Source organism: Antennarius striatus, chromosome 13 (genome assembly GCF_040054535.1).
Source record: "Antennarius striatus isolate MH-2024 chromosome 13, ASM4005453v1, whole genome shotgun sequence".
NCBI classification, from domain to species: domain Eukaryota; kingdom Metazoa; phylum Chordata; class Actinopteri; order Lophiiformes; family Antennariidae; genus Antennarius; species Antennarius striatus.
The window spans coordinates 10,107,876-10,130,296 of record NC_090788.1 but is presented as its reverse complement, the minus strand read 5'-3'; the positions used below and the strand labels follow the sequence as shown (position 1 = coordinate 10,130,296).

Below are 22,421 nucleotides of genomic sequence, written 5' to 3'. Positions count from 1 at the left end.
GTGTGTAAGCAATCGAGAAAAACTGGAACTTGATGAGAAGAGACAATGAAATGTAGAAATGTACCTCAAAGGGCATATTTTATTATCTGTATTGCATGTGCATTTTACTTGAGATTGGTACATGCTTTGGGCTTGTTTTTAAAAAAAAATAAGTTCAAGTTTTTATATATGAAGGATGTGGTTTTAAAGACTCACATCGAGGCTTTCTGGAGAGGGGTGGAGAACTCCATGCGCCATGAGGAGACGGCACAGATTAAAACGTCTCACATAACAATAACCCTGACAAAACATTCAATACAGAGACCGACAGAAAAATTAGACACCCGCTGATGGAAACCCATGACAAAGAAAAATTGGTTAGAAAAGACCAACACTTAATTTATTATAAAATATATTTATTTCAAACTCATAAATTGTTTTCTTGAAATTTAATTTATATAACTAATATTCCCACCTATATATTTGAGACTTAAAAGTCTCACGCTGTCACCAACTCCACCCACTACCTGTCAACAAGCACCCAACCAATCATGGCGCATCTGTCAGAAGGAATCACGTGAACAATATGGCTTAAGGCATCTGCTATGTTGGTAGAAGCTATGGTTTCTATTTGGAACGGGACAATCGATGTAGTATCCAAAATACTTCTCGGGCATCTGACAAAAACTGTCTTAAAGTAACTACATACAGGTCTGTTCATGTAGTCAGCTAACAGATCTATCACTTCTCTAATATTTCTTTTCCACTTGCTCTTTTGACAGGTGCCTTTTCCTTTAACGTTAGCTCCTGCCCCAATCTCACGATTAGTTAGCTTTCTTTCTCCAGTTAGCCTGCTAAGATTCATCGACGGCTTCGCAATGCCCACCCAGTACAATCCATGATTTACCAACACAGTCGTTATGTCACCACATTGATTTTGGATTACGTTGGGTGCATGTGGTTTATAATACTAATATATTAGTTTTCATATGTTTGATATGAAGTCTGATGATATTCTTTAATCGTGGAATTTCCACAGGTTCCCGCTAGTATGATATATAACTGTCCATTGTGTCCTCACTCACATGTGCTGCTGGTTTGATTTGAGGAAACGGCTTTAACTGTTGTTGCCGTAAATCATCATCAATAAGAGTCATTAATTTCATATTTTATGCAGAAAAAATCTTCCGGGGATAATTTTATGCATTTATAATTATTATGACTTCCTCATTTCAAGATATTACTCAGTACACGCATTGCTTAGATGGTTTTTTTTTTGTTTGTTTTTTAAATTAAAGCTATTTTTCCAGACTTGATGGCGCTTCACAGTGGGCATAAAATCAAATTTGGATGCAGCTAATTGTGTTTAGAACCACTGAGTGACCTTAATGGAACAGCAGAGTTCAGTTTCATGCCAAAAGACACAGAGGGAAGGTTGGAGGATATCTATACTTCCTCCCTTTTAACTTAAGATGATTGTCAAACAATTAAGATACTGATGCCAGCATATCCCAGTCAAGTCACTTTGACAACCTCTCTCTACCTTCCATGGGGTAAAAAGAGAGGGAAACACGTGTTTCTGCTTCCCCTTTGAAGTGAAACCTTCTTTCTATCTTATTTTCTCACAGATCCCTCGTGGAGGACGACGACGCTCACATGAAAGTTGCTCTGGGCTATGGTGATATGGGCATCTCTGCTCACCTTCAGGCATCAAAGACAGGGAACACTCGGTTTTTCACAAGCAACACTCACAGCTCAGTGGTTCTTCAGGTGAGGGTTCAGACACAATGTCTTATGAACAAGGGAACTTTAAGGCTAATATTATGGAAATCTTTGAATAATATAAGTATTTTAACACCACATTGTCGAAATTTATTGAAAGCAGCTGATCACAAAGCGATATGGCGCTGGAAACGTATTAACACATTTCTTTTCCAATGCACCACAATTTTAATTTTTCTAGTTTTTTATTAAAGTCTAATGAAACTATGCATCTTAAAGTGTCGTATAATATGACAGCAAAAATAATTTACTGTCACCATTCCTCTGCTTGGGGGCGTGGGGGGTTATGAGAGGCTCCAGGGCCTTTCACTGTCATCTTGGAGTAAGCTGCTTTCTGCTGATGGCTGCTTACTCTGATTGTTGATCACGCTTCATAGTTGCAGCCCTCCCTTGCGATCCTGCACACTCCTTTAATGCAAGAGTATATTTAGAACTGTTATTACTTGTACTCAGTTACATTTTGGATACCTTTTTATGCAATGATCCAGATGTATGAAAGTCCAATCGACCCAGCATGAACAGGATGTGTAAGGTGGTATGATAACTAAGCTTGCATTGTCATCAGCTCAGTTCAGGTTTCTGAAGCTTGTCTCCATTCCATGCCTCTCTCACCTTTTGTCTTGTTCTGTTAGGGATTTGACCAGCTGAGAATAGAGGGTTTACTATGTGATGTCACACTGGTGGCCGGGGACGGCGATGAAACTTTCCCTGTACATCGTGCCATGATGGCTTCCTCCTCTGACTACTTTAAAGCGATGTTCACAGGTGAGTCTAGTTCATCTGACCAGAACAAAGCAGATAAAGAATTAAAGCAAAGCAAGACTGGTTGCACAAATATTTTTGGTCTGCTTGGATCCTGTAATGAGGTAGGCATTGACTCCTTTTGCACCTTATTATTTGAATTATATTGTATATTGTAATCAATGAAAGGAAAATTAAACACAACACTTGGTTGCATGGCATTCATTTTTGAATGTCTGGAGCTTTAAATGAAAGCATTTTAAGCATATTAAGACGAAGTATCTGAAATGATAGCAGATGAAGACCTTGTTAAAGCAGGTATGACGAGAACTGGATCTAGAGTGAGGGATGGTTCATTAGTGGTAAGGGATCTGCGTAAGTGTAGGTGCTGAGCAATGGGATTCTGCTTAAGACCTCCAATCCTTTCTCTGAACACAAACCTGTTGAAACCACAAACAGTTCACTGACCTTTACAAAATAAGTCATTTACTTCTAAAGGAAATTGTGCGTGCTTTCAGCTTAATGAAATCTGTTCCCTTAATGTGAACATTATTCTTTGTGTTCTACTGATGAATCAAATAGATGCTGCGCACGGACCTCTCAGTCAAATCAGATTATGTATCAGGTAATTGAAACGCATTTAAGTACCTGCCTTTTCTTTATCCCCAATGCTGTCCTGATGTAGGAGGAATGAAAGAACAGGATTTAATGTGCATCAAGCTTCACGGAGTCAACAGAATAGGCCTGAAGAAAATCATAGACTTTATCTACACAGCCAAGTTGTCTCTCAACATGGAGAATCTGCAAGATACTCTGGAAGCAGCCAGTTTCTTACAAATCCTTCCTGTGCTCGACTTCTGCAAGGTTTTTCTTATATCTGGGGTAAGTCAACATACGAGCTGCATATTCACGTACACGACATAGTTTTCTTCGCCAGTTATAGATTTGCTGTTGACCATGTTTAATGTCATTGTCAGATGTAACTGGACAGTATAATTTTAGATATGGTTTCAGTTGAAAACTGTTTTTATTTTATTTTTTGCTTTTGGCAAACATTTTACAAACTACTGTTTACATTTTTTTTAACATCATAAGTCTGGAAACTGGTAACATGAACAGAAAGTAGGAACAATCTGAGTGTAAACACATTTATCAATATTAATTTGTGTGGATGCATATTAGGCCTGCAGTTCGTAGTTACACTCATTATTCATTCATTATGATTTTCCTTGGAGTACTTGTTAATATCCACATTGAAGGAGGTATTAATTAAAGTGTTAGAAAGTGAGAAAAGCCTCTTGTACACTGCTCATAAGGGGCCATTAACACAAAAAGTACCTCACCCCAGTACGGAACTCCTCTGTTCTTCGGCCGTCTCTTTTTATGGGAATGGAAATTTTCAAGCACTGAAACAGCCAACATTTGAAAATGGGCTCCAAAATTGATAGTTTGATAGTTTTCAAAGCCCTGCTACACCGATGTCACAAAAACAGGAAAAAAGCTACTCTGCCTTAAAATGATGACAACACAGCTACACTTTAGGAATGTTTATTATAGTTCCTGCCACCCTTATTCATGTGTTCACCGTGTTCTGAACGACAAACAAAAGTTGGACTGTTTGGTTTTGTTTTTGCTGCAGACTCTTAAGTTTATTTACACCCCTCCAATGTATATTTGCTGAATCATGATGGTGATTTTATTCTGTATTTTGAACTACTGCCATGAAAAACATGCTACCTTGTCTGGGCTTGCAGCAGGAGCTAGTATGACTAAGCCACTGTGGCTCAGTGTGAACGAACTGAGTAAGCCACAAAAAGCCACATTCGGTGTCTAAGACAGCGGCTTGCTATAATAGCAAGTAAAACTTACAAGTAAACATTGAGTAATATTTTGTATGACTGTATTTTAACATAGTGAATGCAAGTTTTCAATTGTTGGGGGATGTAAAACCACACTTGTTGTGGGGTGTGTGTGGGGAGATACACCCCCACAGGGGGGTCTGGGAGGGACCAGAGAAAACTACTTCATCAGCCAGGGTCTTTGCAAATCTGCACACCGACTCAACATTAGCTTTTAGGACCTCCGACTTTCTCAGGCGAGCATCATTACCCCACAGTGGGTTGCAATTTGTTTAAACCTCCGTTTAGTTTTACTCATTAACTTTAACTCTCCTTCGATGTCGCCTTTGCTGGCCCCATGGATGCAGCTAACTGTGGCCGCTGGCTGTCCGAAATTAACGTGTCTCACTATGGAAGAGCCAATGACCAGAGTGTGCTTCTCAGTCGGTGTGCTACTGAGGGGGGCAACTTGTTTGAGACACAGAGGGAGGGGGCCGGAATAGTTTGAGGATGGTGGTGTCCAGTAGACTTCTCCTGCCTACGTCTCCCCCCTCAAAATTTTTTAGAAAAGGGGGTTGTTTTCCTGCGTTCTGGTGCATTCTGAGGGCAAAATCTTCTGTTCAGTTTGCCTACAAAAATACACTAAAGTCAATAGTTCAAGCTTAACTATCTTTATTTCTATCCCACTTTATGCAGGTCTAAATGTGAGATTCAACAATTGAAAACTTGCATTCACTATGTGAAGATACAGTCATGCAAAATATGACTCAATATTTACTTGTAAGTTTTACTTGCCATTATAGCAAGCGAGGTGAATACTGTACACATTTACATGAATCGCTGGTTATTCCTGCCCGTCATAGGGATCAAAAGTCTAAGACTACAAAAAAGTATTGATAATTTCTTTCATTTACCTTCTGATCGGTCTGTCACCACTCCTACCCCCTCTCATCATTCACCATTTGTTGTTCAATTAGTTTTAATTCAAAATCTACTATAAAACATTCTATTCTCATTTTCTTTCGATCGATCGTCCTCGCCTTGTCGTACACCAAATCACGGGTTTAGCTTGTAAAATAGAATCCTTGTTTTTTCATTGGACGAGAGGAGGTCATGACTCGAGTGCATATTTAATGATCCAGAGCGTTCGGGTCACTTCGGCTATTTCCGTCTGCATGCACGCCGACGGAGAAGAAGATGACGGAGAAGATGATGACGGAGAAGATGATGACGGAGAAGATGATGACGGAGAAGAAGATGATGGAGATTTTTTTGATTTTTGCAAAAACACTTTAATCACATTCAAACATTACTACAATTTTACATTAGATGAAAGCACTAAAGTGCGTCAGAAGAAGAAGATTTTTTGCAAAAAAACTTCAATCACATTCAGAACATTTAACAATTTTCTATTAGATGAAACTTCAAAAACACTAATAAACAAAAGGAAATACAATTTAAAAATTAGTGCAATATATCAGGGAGTTTGCAAAAGTGAGGTGGTCATCAACTAAAGTGCATAGGACATTTTTGTAACACCAGATGTTCCTAAAGTTATTCAGGTCTTTTGTCATTTTATAGAAACCAAATTCTAGTTTTAAGCAACATCTGATGTTACAGCAAAAAACAGTTGCTGCTTCTTGAACAGTGTTGTTTTCAATTCTCCTCTTCCAGGTCACATAAATTGCGAGTTTTGCCTCTCCAGAGATAAAATTTAAAATCGGCCACTTTCTCTGATTCGATCTATTGTACCCAGCACCGTAGATGAATTTCCTGATACTAAAATTTTCACTGAACAAATTAAAAACATTCGTTAGAAGAGTGAAGAGCACTGCAAGTCTCCCACACTCACTGAAAGCATGAAAGACCGCTTCACGAAGGGGACAGAAGGGACATTGGTTGGGCACCGCAGGGTTAAAAACAGAGATAAAAGCATTGGAACCGATGGCACCATGTAAAATCCTCCACTGGAGGTCGTCTATGTTTTTTTCTTGGGGGGAGATTTGTATAAAAGTCTCCACTGTGGGTCAGGTCCATTTCCCGTCATCCTGTTGGCCAAGGTAGTGGGTGCTCTGTTACACAGGCTTTTCTTGTTGATTACTTTTACACATTGTTTGTACAGTATTTTTTTGTTGGCCGTGTGCAGGCTGATCTGTCGTTCATCTCCGAGGAGAGGACCCTCCAGTTCTCCAAACAGGGGACTGATGTGGACCTCAGGGAAAGGATCTTTGCTGTCCGGCACAGTCCCTGTACTATAGCCTAGGAGGAGGCTTATCTCCTTCCCAGAGAGTCTTTGCCTCCACAGTTGTAGCACCCTCTGAGCCACCCTGGTGAACTGGATGTTCAGCAGGGAGCTCACAGCCTGGGCATCCGCCAACGCTGGCCCGGCGTTGTCCACCAGCTGCTGGAGGGTCATGGTCCTGGTTCTACAAAGCGCTGCAGACAGCCCAGGTGTGGCTCCACTGCAGACATCCAGCCTGGCTCCATGCACTGGTGGTTCCTTCAGTAACCAGAAACTAGAGTCAGAGCTTTTTCCTGGGCTGCTTTTAAATAGGGCCCATGACTTAAAAACACCATGATAAAACGGAGGCAAACCATTTAACTTTAGAAACTTACAGTCCATTAAAAACAGTGCAGCATCATGATGGAGAAAAAGAAGATGAAGAAGAAGATGAAGAAGATCCACGCCGCCTAGTGAGAGAAAAAGTTTGTTTTCTTATGTTATTGCTCGGAGATTTTCGCGAGTCCAAAAAAGTTGTAACTTTTAGCCTTTTTTTCCCTAAAAATGAGAACGCCACTGTGGCTCCACAGGCTAAAAACCTTGTAGCCACTCTGGAATTTATTTTGCCTATGGCGAAGTGGTGAATGGCTAGCGCAAGCCCAGCTTGTTTTCAGTGATGTTTGCTGCATGCAGGAATGGTTGCAGAAACAATACAATGTAAAATTTTAAAAGGAAAACTTTTTCCTTTTTCAACAGAAACAATATGTAAATGGGTGCTAAATGTAGCATATAGGTTAACTGACCTGACATATTGCTCCCCTCAATGGTAGATCAAGTCATTTAAATCCTCAGATGCATTGTTGATCTTACTTGCAGCTTTACAAGATTTTGATTTCCTCTTCTCTGCAGGTTTCTCTCGATAATTGTGTGGAGGTGGGGCGTATTGCCAACACATACAACCTCACAGAGGTGGACAAATATGTCAACAATTTTATTTTGAAGAATTTCCCTTCACTGCTGGGTACAGGAGAGTTTGTCAAGCTACCTTTTGAGCGGTTGGCTTTTGTACTTTCCAGTAACAGCTTGAAACACTGCACTGAGTTGGACCTATTCAAGGCTGCATGCCGCTGGTTACGCTACGAAGACGGTCGTATGGACTATGCCCCAAAGCTCATGAAGAACATCCGCTTTCCACTCATGAACCCACAGGAGCTCATCAATCATGTACAGACAGTGGATTTTATGCGCACGGACAACACCTGTGTCAACCTTCTCCTAGAGGCTAGCAACTACCAAATGATGCCCTACATGCAGCCAGTTATGCAGTCAGAACGGACAGCCATCCGCTCGGATAGTGCCCACCTTGTCACCCTGGGTGGTGTTCTGCGCCAGCAGCTAGTCGTTAGCAAGGAGCTACGTCTGTTTGATGAGAAGGCTCATGAGTGGAAAGCGCTGGCACCAATGGATGCACCTCGCTACCAACATGGCATTGCAGTCATCGGCAACTTTCTCTATGTGGTCGGTGGCCAAAGTAACTACGACACCAAAGGCAAGACGGCAGTGGACACAGTGTTCCGGTACGACCCCCGTTACAACAAGTGGATGCAGGTGGCATGCCTTAATGAGAAGCGTACCTTCTTCCACCTCAGTGCACTCAAGGGACACCTCTATGCTGTTGGAGGAAGGAATGCTGCCGGCGAGCTTGGTGAGCTTATTTCATGGTTTCCTTTAGTAGAGCAACAAAAAAAACTTTTTAATTAATGCTGTAGGAGTTTCTGCACTTAAATATAATGGAGGCTGACTGACACTGGTAATCAAGCAATGTGCCAACTCACTATTCACTGTTCCATCATGTTGCTGGTATAATAAATGTATGATTTTATACTTAGAAGTTCATTATCATGACACTTTTTTTTATTTTTTAGAAGTGTTTTTACAGTATAATGTAAATAACATTTTAACTCTTTACATTTTAATGTAGTTAAGTATTTTATTAAAATTCTTTACAGAATTTGATTTTCCTTTTTTCTCTGACGTTGTACAGTCCATCACATCCTCCACCTTGAAGTATTTCTTTCGTCTCTACAGCCTGAAGACATGCACTAATGTTTTAATGACTCTTGCCCATTCAAATGAAGGCCTTTTAAATATTTGTACCAACATAAGGGACTGGACTTAGATTTTTTTTCCTGCATTCTATTAATCCCAATTTTGGTCATGACTTCCATTATTTGGTTCCATGAGCACCAGTGGTTTTAGGGACACCAGTAGTGCCTCTGTTTTATCTTTCTTTTTTTTTTTTAAACACACTTCCTGTGTTAATTTACTGACAGCGCACAAACTGTACTGCAGTAGGATTTCTGTATGTTAAAGACTGCCCATATTTTGTAAGTGAATTCTGTTGTTTCTATGTAGTCATGTTGTCAGTCACTTATTTCTTCTCATCTGGTCTCAGAACACTTTAGTGAACTGATTCTTTTTATCTCTTTATTCCAGTTTTTTTGTAAATAACCAATCAGGAATCTCTGCGGCCCTAACTGTGGACCACAGAGAGGTGCCACCCAATACTTAGAATGAGGTTTGTAAATACTGTAGACAGAGGGAGGCCACTGTGTGAGCTGTCTTCTCTTCTAGGTTATAATTAGACCAGAGAACACGGCCCAGTTCACCGCCAGCCTACAGAACTGCCTGTTCTGCTTTACGTTCCACTTCGTGTGGTTTCCCCTTGATATGCCCAGCCTCTGCATTATGTTTGTTGACTCCGGGTAGCATATGGGGTTTTCACTGTTAAATCTGAGAGAGACTTAACATCACAAAGATGCTGTCAGTCTGAAATGGTGCACTTTGCTTTGTTGTTGTCAGAATGTTTTTTTTCTTACTCAGTTTAAATATGTACTTTGAAGAAAAGTGTTTTTAGTGGGGTGGTAGTGGGGTGCCTGATATTTATTTGAATACAGGCATGTCAGTCTCGCTGAAGAAGCAAAGTATATAGGCCAGCAAAAATCTTTTGGTTGGTGGTTGTGAATTTTCTAAATTGATTCACCTAAAAACTATAACATCAGTTTAATGTAAATGGACAGATTTTGACATTTTTTCCATATACAGTTGTACAAACTTAAATATTAATTGCGTTATTGCTTTGATACAAGTAAATGTGTGTGTTTCTTTAAAAAAAAAAACGGTGTTTGTTTGTGATCAACTGACTTCACCATGATGTCTACTCCACGTGATAAAACTAGCTGTGCCTATTTTTTTAAAGACGGATGACAGTAAACATTCCACGTGTGGACGAGGATGAGATGAACGTGAAGGTCGAACAGGACTTTAATCCAGGAGATTAAGGATCATGTCAGGAGTGAAATCAAGCATCAATCATTTATCATGTTTATACCTACCTTTTCCAGCTTTTGGAATGTATAAAACTGCTGAGTTGAGTTGTGTATGAAAATATTAATAGTAAAGCTGTATGGACCATTTTTGTGTCAAACGCATACTTAAATACAGTATTGAATGCCCAGGAACAATGTCCATCTGTTGTTCAGGAAACGTTAGTTTCAGAACTACTTTTCAATCATACAGTGGCAGTCAAACAGCAGACATTCAGTGTCTTAAAATTTGCTGTTAATGATAAACACAGTAGTTATGTTCACAACTCAAAACCCAACAGCCCTCAGAAAAACAAATTTTAAACTTAACATGAATTCCAAAATTTCCAGCTCATAGTTGTAGGATCTGATCTGATGTTACAGTTTAACTTGGTCTACCTGTAGACGAAATTACTGACGGTAATGACCTCTGGTCTTTCTCCGTAAACCTGTCTCTTTATCACATGAGTACAGAGAGTAGAGTAGGACTTTATTCAATTATCACATGCTGTGTTATAATAGAGGTTTTGGGTCTATCCACATCAACACAAATTAAGTTTTGCTTTCTTTGTTTTTAGTTTTTCCCAGCAGCAGGGACATCTGTGTCCTTGAACACAAATTTTCTCTTTCCATTTTCTTCACTGTCTGAAAACAAGATATTTTGTGAAATATCTCCACCCCTGTTTGTGGCAGGGAAAGAGCAGAACATTTTTATCCTATTAAATGCAGATGTGACTTCTCTCAGCTGGGAAGATAAACAATAAGATCTCTTATCAAGGCCCCATAATACTCTGCTGAAACACACTGTTGTTTGATGAGGGCGTTTGTTTCAAATCTTACAAAGTGAATATTACACACTCTTATTGCAGCTTACAAACACATTTCTCTCACTAAATTTTTTCCTTAAGTGCCATTTTTTTGTCATTTCTATGATATGACTTATGATGTACACTCAAAGGATGAGCTGATATCTTCAGCAGAATGACCAGAAACAACAACATTATGTCAAATATGACTCTGTATTGTGTTTCAGACATACATTTGCATAGTAAACTGTCACTTTGTAAATCAAGAGTTTGGAATGAGCCAGTTTAGTTAGTCCCTCTTAGTTTCACCTGAAAGATGTAGACAAAAAGCACATTTCACATGTTTCAGTCAAATAACTAAACAAACTAACAAAATATCATGTATTTAAGTATTCTTATATAAAATAAAAAAAACACCCAATTAAATAATAATACAGTTATGCACATAATGACTTTAGATTTCCTCTGTCGTCTCTATAGACGCCTGCCTTCGGAATCCCGTGTCACCTAACTGATCTCAGGTCACAGTCCATCCGCATTTGTGTTGCTATAGTCAAGGATAACCGCTGTATCATAGCTGTAGCTAAAGATCAGATGCAGCAGACGGTGTAGTGGTCCTCAGCTTGCTACACGTGGTTCCATCCAGTGATGGATCTTATTTCCTGACGGTTATGCTGTTGGCATGCTGCCCCCTTTATTTTTAGTTACTTTAGACTTCTGAAAATGTTTTACAGCTTGAATATTAATAATTTCTGTGCAGTAAGTCCATCTATGGCTGGTGAAGCTGTGAGGATGTGTATTTAAATCTGTTTCAGCTCCCACATTGAGACCCTCCAAGGCCTCATTTGCTGCTGTTTGTCCTCCTTAGTTGTGTCTTGACCTACTTTTTTTACTAATTCATGCTTTTTTTTCTCCTTCTTTCGGCTTTTTTCTTCAAGCTACTGTGGAGTGCTATAACCCAAGGACAAATGAATGGACATATGTTGCCAAAATGAATGAGCCACATTATGGCCACGCTGGGACTGTGTATGGTGGATATATGTATATTTCAGGTAAGTAGTTCCAGTACGTTTTATTTTCTTTATCAGGCCAAATAATGGACATGTATTGTTGTGTGCATATGCAGTGAGTTTAAAATAGTTTGTCTCAGCGTCATAATTTAATTAATTTCAGTGCTCTGCATTTCCTAATTACATTTTTTATATGCTATGCTTTTAATGGGTGATTTCATCTTTTAACATCCAACTCCGCAAACTCTATCCTGTGTTTAGATCATTTGATATTTTTCCTCCAAGCTCAGCTTTATTTGTACCTACAAGTCATTATAGACTTGTTTGGTTTTTTTCATGCACCAAGAAATATGTTTCTACCTCAAAAATTTGTTACGTCATTTAAAAGTGTTTCCTTTATAAATCAGTCCTGACAGCTTTGATTCATCGATGCTCAGCACACAGGTGAAGTTAAAGTCTGTTGGGTCTCGGGTCTTACTGCTGGACCTCTGAGCAGTTACTACTTGCTTTTGAGGTGTAGTTGCAATACTTATTCACTTCGGAGGATTGACAACAAATCCTGCGTTATGGAGATGAGCCCCAGTTTCTCACTGTGACTAATCTAGAACAGCACTACAAAAGGACAGAGACGGGAGGGGTGGAAGGGAAAGATGGAGCAAAAGTAGAGGACTGAAGCCTGTGTAGGAGGTGTAACGATGAGGAGCCGCCGTTAATCCTTCCTGGCCGTGGGCGCTGTCATCATTCTACAACACATGATCAGTGTTCAGGAACTTTTTTTCTGGGGTTTATCATCCATACCCTGGTCCAAAGAGTCTAGAAATGTTTTAACTGTGTATAAGACATAAGCAATACGACACCAGATAGACCGTTTTTCACAAATCCCAATCAGATGTCAACAATTATCAAACCAAACCAGACTGTTATGATGCACCTGTTCTCCTGTTGCAGTCATTGAAGTTAAAGACACGCAGCAACTTTGTACTCAGGAACTATTCAAAGTGATTCTAAGCTATGTTATTACTTTGTCTATACAGCCTTGGGGAATTCATGTAGTGGCATTAACAACATTAACATATTTGTACTAGTCTCATTCTGTACTTGCAAGCAAAGAGGTTTTGGCTCTATAAAATATTGAAAACATCTTTGCTAGTAATAACATTATCATGTTTGGTGTTGATCCCACGCTTGCTATTTTATAAGATGAACTCCATCATTTTTATTATTGAGCACACAACCTTTGAATTTGATTTCATTTTCCACAAATTCCACTGTTTCTGAGATCTGTTTCAATGTTATGTGGCTATATTTACATGTGCATTGAAGAATATAGATTTTACTACTATGTTTTGTTTTTTGTTTTTGATTTTTTGTCTTAACATGCTATGCTATGTTCTTTATTTGTAGCAGGAACTGGCAAAAGTGTATAAAGTAATGGTAGGGATACACATGAAATTTGATTTCATATTCATGAACTTTGGCCCAACTTACTTCCTATCATTCTTTATAACCAAAAAGACATGAACCTTCTCTGATTAGTTAATGTTTCTAATGGAGAGAAAACTAACTGGGTCTTGAAGGAAATTTTAATTTAATTGTTCAGGTCTTTACATGGGAAAAGCATTTAAATCCTTTGGTCATCTTCTCACCCTTAGTTTTGTTCTTCAGGGTTGTTGTTCTTGTTTATTGCTCAGGGTTATTGCATATGAAATACTGATAACATTCCAAGATCTTCTAACCTTTAGGGCTAAAAGAACATTTGGTGAAATCTATCCACAGGATTTACTCCCCCACACACACACTTGGTTCTTTTGTTTAACTGTAAAGGTCTGCTCACAGGATACAATCAACACTTGCTAAATAACCTCAGTTTCCCAGCCTTTGAAGATGTAGTTTATGGACCCTCAGGCCCCGTCCACACGATAACGGATATTTTAAAAACGCAACTTTTTTGTTGCGTTTACGCCTTCCGTCCACACGACAACACAGATATCGCAAAAGCAACTTTTTAAAAACGCTGGCCGAGGTGGATTTTTAAAAAAACGCTGGGTCTGCGTTGTCATGTGGACAGCGTATCCGCGACTTTTTAAAAACGCTGACGTCTTGCCTGCGACGAAAAACGCTGTGACGTCATATTTATGGGCCCTTGTTTTGTGACAACAAAACACGGAGGATTCCTATTGGATAAAATTTGACTCAATACTGCCACCACATGGTTTGGCATGCTTATAGCCGTCTTCGAAAACGCACTGCTGCGTTTACGTGTGGACGTAGTTTTTTAAAAAAACGCTGTCGTGTGGACGCGAATTGTTTTCGATGCGTTTTTAAAGAGTTCCGTTTTTTTAAAAATTCGTTATCGTGTGGACGGGGCCTGAGGTTATCATGCATTCACCATTTGTCTGTTTCACTGTCCCTTCAACATTTGTTTCTCAGGCCCCGTCCACACGACTATCCCTTTGAATTTAATTGCATTCCTGCAAAAGAGTCATGTGACATTATGCCTGTCTTCAACAGTATAACACTGTCTTGAGATAAGAATTTGTCTTTCTCGTACTGCATTCACTATTGTTCTGTAGTATTGGAGAACGACCCGGAGCTCTGTAAGTAAAGTACCATGAACATCCAACCATCATCTCAAGAGTCACCTGTATGAACCGATCATCTTAACGAACGCGCTACGGAGCTAGTAGGTCGGACTTCGTTTCAGTCTCCATGTGGAACTAAACAGTCAATGTGTGCCAGCCTAATTTAAATGGAATGGAAAGAGTCTTTCGAAACAATAATAAAAGTAATTGAACTAAAATGACAAATAAGACAAGAGTGAGGGACCGAACTAATCTGCTAGTTGTAGGCTATTTGAGTCTTTTTGCCACAAGGGTGTCATACATAGTAATTATCGCTCACCTTTTTTACATCCACAAAGTGGATGTATTGTAATTGTCAGTGTGTGTGTGCTTCAGTCCATCCGTTCATCTATCTGTTCATCCACCAAATATCTTCACAACCGTTGCAGATAGAAAGATGAAACAAAAAGCACATTACTCGGGCGGCAAAGGGGATGAAAATGAGATGATGACCTTGACCTTGAGAAAATTAGGTCAAGATCAAATTTTAACTTTTTTACACTCAGGAAACGGATTACAGAGACGAAGGAGAAGGCTGGTGTGAGTAAGACCATAGATCAAAGCACTAGCTTTGATCTATGTAAGTAGGTCAGCGTAAAATTGGTCTATGGTCTGATATATTTTCTGTCCTAAGGTATTTTTGCACATATCTCAGAAACCGGTTTAGATAGAAATACGAAACAAAAGGTGTTAAATTCAGGAAGGCAAGGGGATGAAAATTACATCACAACCTTGACCTTGAAAAACTAGGTCAAAGTCATATTTTCACTTTTATACCTTTTTAGACCCATGATCCAGTTACTTGTTGGATCATGGGTCTTTTAAATGACCGTGACCTATGCAAGTAGGTCATAAGAATATTTTGCATTCAGGGGTGTCGCGGGATTTTGCAGTCTCTGACTGTATTTTCTAGTTAATAATATAATAGATTCCTCTTAGGTTGCTTCCATGTGTTGTTTCGTGTTTCAGTGGAGTTTAAGAGTAGGCTGTTTTATATTCCATTAACATAATGACACAACGTCATGCGTTGTGCCAGTTTGTGAATTTCTTGGATGGGACACAACAGCTCATGAGAAAACTCAATGAGATTGCAACACTTTCATATGCGAGAAGTACCTGTAAATAAGCATAACACATTAGAGGGATTTTATACTGAGGCCTCATTGTGGTGCCCAAAGTCCAGAGGGTTACGGACTCGCTTTGCAAGGTGACCCATGGTGAAGTCTAGTTCTGTGTTCGTCTGTCACAGCCAATCAGGTCACAGACTGCCGCTGTGCTGCTGTGCTGTCCAAGGTATTCTGTCAGCTGGATGAATCTGACAAATGCATTCAGTCCGCAGAGCATCACAGCTCAAGTGGCGTGGCAGAGTTCAGAACGCGAGTGCTGAGCCAGTGCATCGCCACAGTGCCTCTGGTTTGAGATGATAATGTTTGTGTAACAGTTTGTCGTTCTGAACCCGGTCATCTATAACAGGAACGCTGTGCCTTTTTAATAATTTATGGCTTCAGATGTCCTGACAGTAGACTACAACTACAACTGTAGGAATTATTTAAAACTGTTTTGCAGTAGTTCGTAGACATTAAAACGATTGATGTTGGGGGGGTTGAGGCTGATGCTGATATTGATATTTGAAGAATCCAATAGATTTTCTTTTATCCTGGCATTTTCCAGTTGAAACATCAACCTGTCAATGCTCTCTAGTGGACAAACTATGAAATGGTGACACTGATTGCAATTTGCCTAAGTCTTACTATTTTTTTATACATATATCAGCCAAAATATCCACAGATACGGATGTATATTTGTAGTATATGGGCTTCACAGCTTTATCACTGGCTCTGACATTGACATTTTTGACAAATGCATGTCATCTGAGAAAGATGATGTGGTGTCATGTATTGAAAACATGTCATTATGATTATCACACATGGCTGATGAGGTTTGGGTGGATCTTTGGTTTATAAAACTCAAGTACAATGCTTAAGTGTGATAGTTCTGTGAGCTTTCCAGCAGTCTTTTACACATTGCTCTTCAAAGAGCAGATCAATGTTCTTAAGTGAAGGGGGGTTTTTTGCCCTGCATGTTGCTCCAGGCCATGCACAGTTTGAGTTTCATAACTGGAGTTTTAAAGTCATAAATGATTTGCAGAGAATGTTTTTAATGTTGAGGTTGATGATCAGGTTAATATTACTTAATATAAATAAACCTTAAGTCATCAGGCATGAAGGCGTGTTTGAAAGAACACAGGTTTCTTAGAGAAAGGGAATTTTTAAGTGTTTCTAAAAAGGTGAGGGAGTTGATATGGTCTGCAAACATTCACCCCTGCAAACATGCAGTTAAGTGTTCGTCTTTACTCGTTTTCAGTTTTTTCATATTTAGTTGACACTATCCTGTTTTATACTTTTTATTTTTGTCTGTGAATGTTGGATTTATTGTGTGTTAACTATGATCAATAGTGCCTTTTAGTGTTTTCATTGCACATCTAAAGCTGTGACTGCTTGAAGCTCACTGAATGAAGACGACACGTTTTAAACATGCTTTTGTTGTACGATTTTTAAGGTGATGTCGACTAAAAGTGTGGCAAGAACAACCGTATTTTGACCGATTTCTGTTAATAACGTGTTTCCATTTTATTTTTTTCAGAGTGGTCAGATTATTATTACCTCCATGAAGGAGGTCATATTACTGATTTGATTTGTGTGTCACCAGGATTACACAAAACTAATGCATGAATTTGCAAGAAATTGGACCCCAGCATATCCCTGGGGTTACATTTTGTTAGTACCTATAATCAAGATCTTTTTTTTCTTTTTTTTGTTTATATTGTTTTTGAAGGAATTGATGTCATTGACAGACACTTTTCATGATTGTGACTCAAAGCACGCATTAAAAACAAGGATACACCCACTCCTCCAGCCCTCCCAAACTGTTATGGCCTTTCTGGAGGGTTGTGTTCGTTCTAACATTTCAGTCTGTCTTGTCGAGCAAAATACAGTGTTTATCAACATGCTCTAAATTCATTTATGTCACATAAGATTTATTCTATACTGGAACTGGTTCTCAAATCCCTGTCCTATTCAGAATCACTGGTGTGTGTTTGCCGTCGTCTTTTCCATCCTGTAGTGAGATGGATGACTTCATATTGTAGCTCAATCACTTCAGGTATTTTAACTGATTTTTCCACTCATATTTTTCCGGTATTTTTTTGACACACAAGACCTAGTGGATCACTGATTGTTTGTAGTTGATATTTCTACTGGAGCTCAGGATTGGACACTCTCATTATGGCAGGGCTCAAAATTGCACCCATTTTGGTCGCATATGCGCCTAAATTTTTATCAGTGCGACCATTAAATATATTTGGGAGCACCGGTGCGAATAGGGGAAAAAATCTGGTGCGCTTTTTTTGTGAGACCGCGGTCCTGCGGTCCTGCCAGGAAACAATGAGAGCGCAGCTGCGGCTGCTCTCCTGGGCGAAGGAGAGAGACGCGCGGAATGGAGATGGACAGAGCAGTCTCTATCGCTCTGTCACTGCCTTGCTTTTGGGTAGGTGCTCCTAAAGTCTTTGCTGGTGCTACTAACTTCTAAATTTTGGAGCACCAGTGCTACCAAGAAAAAAAGTTAATTTCGAGCCCTGCATTATGGGATATTTTTGGAACATGCTCAGCCCCCTTTTCCCAATTCACCTCTGTCTGCTATTATTCTCTTTGGATCTCAGTTGTTGTGACGCTGATCCAACCAATGGAGCAGGTCACGAGTTTTAACTGGGGGGTTCAATTATTCGCACAGCAGAACAGGCAAATGTTTTTTTCTGCTATAGGTGGTTAACAACAAATCTTTCAGGAGGAAGGACTAAATATTTCAGCTGGTCTGTCTGTAAATGTCTTAGTGACCCACTGGTGAAGACAGCAGGCTACTGATCAGCCAGTGAAAGGCCAAAGCTGTTGAAGTGAATCAGAAGTGAATCAGAATAGCAGAGGGGAATTGTTAGGACCTCCATATTGACTCCATTACTCATTCATTGTTAGGATTTCAATATCTTTTGCCCCATGGACTTCTGGGATATAGAAAATGGATTGTCAGACTGACTCTGTCTGTGATCAGTAAAGAAGGTGCAGCATCACGGATCTGAGTCATAGCAGCTGAATAGACGGCTTAGGTTCCAACAATAAACCCAGCGCACAATCGCTGGGCAGCAGGAAAAGAGTGATCCTGCCTTTATTCGGCATGCTCTGCAAATCTTCAATTCATTTGCTCATAGTCACTGTGCCTAGGGGGAGGGGTGGGCTGGCTTCCACCCAAATGCATGCTGGGATTGTGTTCCTCTTTATTTTAAGCCTTCCCTGTAGACATGTCCTGTTTTTGTTTTTTTCTGTCTTTCTTCCTATTTTGCCTCAGTTTTTTTCTTGTCCCGCCCTCTGTCTGTGCATATGTGCATGAATGTTTTGAAATTCTGTCACACTTTGTTATAGCTGTTTATCATGACGTTGAAAAGACGCTGGAGAAATATCAGCAACATTGCGTGTTGCTCTGCGTGAGTTGGAGGTCCGAGAAATTCTAACACTACAGATTTCCAGCATGGCAACATGTCGTGCCCTAAATAAAACACGAGTGGAGTTTGGTGAATTAATCACAAATTGTTCTGATTGATGAACTGTCAATGCTGCTACCCGTCGCTAAATGATAATTGACCGTGCAAATTTGTGCTCTTGTGTGTTTTTCGCTGCAGGGGGAATCACTCATGACACTTTTCAAAAGGAACTGATGTGCTTTGACCCAGATGCAGATAAATGGACTCAAAAAGCACCCATGACGACGGTGCGAGGCCTCCACTGCATGTGCACAGTTGGCGACCGTCTCTATGTGATCGGGGGCAATCACTTCCGGGGCACAAGTGACTACGACGACGTGCTGAGCTGCGAATACTACTCCCCTGCCCTTGATTTGTGGACACCTATTGCTCCCATGTTGAGAGGTCAGAGTGACGTGGGTGTGGCTGTGTTTGAGAATAAGATCTACGTGGTGGGCGGCTACTCATGGAACAATCGTTGCATGGTGGAAATAGTACAGAAATACGACCCTGAGAAGGACGAATGGCACAAAGTGTTTGACTTACCCGAGTCGCTGGGCGGGATCCGAGCCTGCACACTCACAGTTTTCCCCCCTGAGGATATCTCGGGCTCGCCCTCCAGAGAGTCACCCCTCTCGGCACCTTGATGAGTAAAGGCGGGGGGCCCCGTTTTTGCTCAAACCCCCGTAAACCCCTCGCCCACCCATCGCCCTCAGAAAAAACACCTTATAGACATTGTTTGCACTTCCTTTTTGGACAACATCTGTACCGCATCTCTAAGTAAAACCCAAGTCTGCCTACCCTAAAGCTGTGCAGAAAGCCGTCCCTAAGTGATAAAACCTATACCGACATGGTTTGGCAACCTAATTACATGTTAATGTTGCATACTCGGTATATTTTGGCAGGAAATACTTTTGACTTGAAAAGTTTGTTTTCAAATCAACTTTTCTACCTGATGTCTACGTTTTCGTACGTCTCATTTCTTTCGCCGTTCTACCTGAGATTGTGGCAAACTGCACTGACTCTCTTCTAGGCTATGCCAGGTTAGGTGCAGGTGACCCCTGAGAGCAGACAGGTAGGGATGGATGAGCTCCAACACACAGCTGGTTTTTTAACTCAGGGGTTGGCCCAGGCCCCGTCTACATCTCCTCTCTCTTTCTGTCTCTATCCCTCTCTGTCTCTCTTTTTCTCTCTGTCTTTGTCTTTCTCTCTCCCTGTCTCTCTCTCTCCCTGTCTGTCTCTCTCCCTGTCTGTCTCTCTCAGTTTCAGTTCTTTCCTGCTAATTACTATGAAACTGTTAACTAAATGGTGTTTTCTAAATTTAATAAACATGATTTTGAGAGTAAATTTAAATGTTGTCCTCGTTACTGACGACTGACTACTACTCCTTGATCCTCCAGACTCTCTAAGGGGGAAGCTTGAATGCAGCATCTGAACTGAACATCCTGAACACTCAACAACATGTGTTTGATGTGTCGACTCTGAGAGGAAGAGAGGAAAACCGTTGTTTAATTTGGTGATTTTTCTTGATGGATAACAAGGTAACTGATTGATAAATGCTACTGTAGAGAATACATATTGATCACTGGCCTCAGCCTTTAACTGGTGTGACCACACGAGTCTTCCGTCACCACCAGTAGCATTCAGTGTGTTAAGATCTGATTGTTTTTTTAATTTTATATACAGTATTTTCGGCACTATAAGGCTCACCTAAAAACCTATAATTTTCTCATAATCCCATAGTGCGTCTTATATATATATTAATATTAATAAGGGCTGTCACTTTAACATGTTAATTAGATTTATTAATTACGCTGCAAATTAACGCGCTATAAAAATTAACGCAATTAATTGTGAGTGGCAAGTCAATGCGCAAGCATTTTAAATTTGGCCCATTGAGTGACCCGTAGGCTGCAGTGGAACATCATTTCGTACCTGCGCCACTAGTCAAAAGCAGAGTGACTGACAACAGAGATGGACGCGACACAGGAGAGCGAGGCAAGCCCACTCGGACCTTTGGGCGGAAAGTTTATTTATAAAAAGAACAAAGACGGGACTGTCAACAAAAACGCAGTGATTCTGCGCTGTAGACGCCTCCGTCAGTATGCCTCAGGGCAGCTGTGGCTACACACGTAGCTTACCATCACCAAGTGTGAATGAGGAGAGAATGAATAATGGATCTGATGTAAAGCGTATTTGAGAAAGCGCTATATAAATCTAATACATTATTATTATTACTATTATTTTTACCTTTTGTAAAAGAGAATTTTCATATCACCGACGCAGCTCCAGCCAAACGCATCATTTAAATGCAAAACATGTCAAGGACACAGTTAAACGTTACAGCTTACCCTTTTAAAGGAAATGCCTGCTGGCATCGTGCTATTGATGTTGCCTTATTTAGAGGCATGTTATACTATTCATCTTGAATTTCTGTATTGAGTCAGCTCTATAGTATTCATTTTGATTGAGTCTGCTTATGTGCCTATTTGAGACTCAGCCTTATTTTCTGAAATTTATTTAACTGTATTTGTATTGCATTTTTGAGAAATGCACCTGACCTAATTGGTTTGCTGATGTGCTTGGTCTTTTTTCTTTTGAATTTCATTTATAAAGCACACTTAACCAATAAAACTGTGGATTTCAAATCTTCTCTTCTTGGTGCATTCTATTGATTAGTCATGCACTACGATTTTGCATTGTCCCAGAATTCAAATTCTTTATTTGGGGGATTTCAGCAGGTATGACATTAAAGACGAACGTTGAAGCTTAAATATCTGCTTCGAACTTCAGATCAGGAAATAATCAACTTTTATTTATATAGCGCTTAATCATATCTGAAGATATTTCAAAGCGCTTTACAGATAGAAAACCAACAATGCCCTCCAGAACAAGCATAAGCAACGGTGGCGGGGAAAAACTCCCTCATTGAGGAAGAAACTCCAGGCAGGACCCAGGCTCTGGAGGGTGGTCATCTGCCTTGACCAGTTGGTTGGGAAATAGAAATACATTGGGAAAAGAGATAGGTCAAGTAAATGAGACGGAGAGAGAGAGAGAGTGACAGGTAGGCCAGTTTGAGTTTCAAGCCCATAGTGCGCTGTTGCTGAATTGGGGGCAGGATTTCCAGGCCTTTGGGTATCCTGTCTTCCATCTGCGTTCTCCACCTGTGGAACAGAGGCACAAAGACAGTGGAAGTATCGTGCAGAGTGTGATTTGACAGTAGTAGTAATAAATTATAGGAGTATTAATAAATTCTAAGAGCATAGAAAGATAAAGAAAGCAAATCAGAAGTGACAGAAGCTTCAGAGTATCTCCCTTTAATGGGAGAGATGGAGAAAAAAATACCCTCAGCAGCCTAAGCCTATAGCAGCATAGTGGGGTGAGTGTTATTTCTAATTGTAGGCTCTATCAAAAAGGAGGGTTTTTATTCTACTCCTAAATAAGCTGAGAGTGTCTGCCCCTCGGACCGAGGTTGGGAGATCGTTCCA

At 40.1% G+C, this 22,421-nt stretch overlaps 1 protein-coding gene across 2 annotated transcripts in view; it reads left to right on the top strand.

Annotated features, from left to right (window-relative positions):
• The window catches only part of klhl13 (kelch-like family member 13), a 59,742-nt gene extending 39,180 nt beyond the window's left edge, over window positions 1-20,562 (top strand). The window contains exons 2-7 of one of the 2 annotated variants that reach the window (XM_068331796.1): window positions 1,608-1,749; window positions 2,394-2,526; window positions 3,188-3,384; window positions 7,471-8,266; window positions 11,671-11,784; window positions 19,093-20,562. In XM_068331796.1, the coding sequence (XP_068187897.1) occupies window positions 1,608-1,749; window positions 2,394-2,526; window positions 3,188-3,384; window positions 7,471-8,266; window positions 11,671-11,784; window positions 19,093-19,580 (1,870 nt within the window). In that variant the 3' untranslated portion in view covers window positions 19,581-20,562. The remainder of the gene's footprint in view (window positions 1-1,607; window positions 1,750-2,393; window positions 2,527-3,187; window positions 3,385-7,470; window positions 8,267-11,670; window positions 11,785-19,092) is intronic. The other variant, XM_068331797.1, reaches the window with a different exon arrangement.
• The last annotated feature ends 1,859 nt before the right edge of the window (window positions 20,563-22,421 follow it).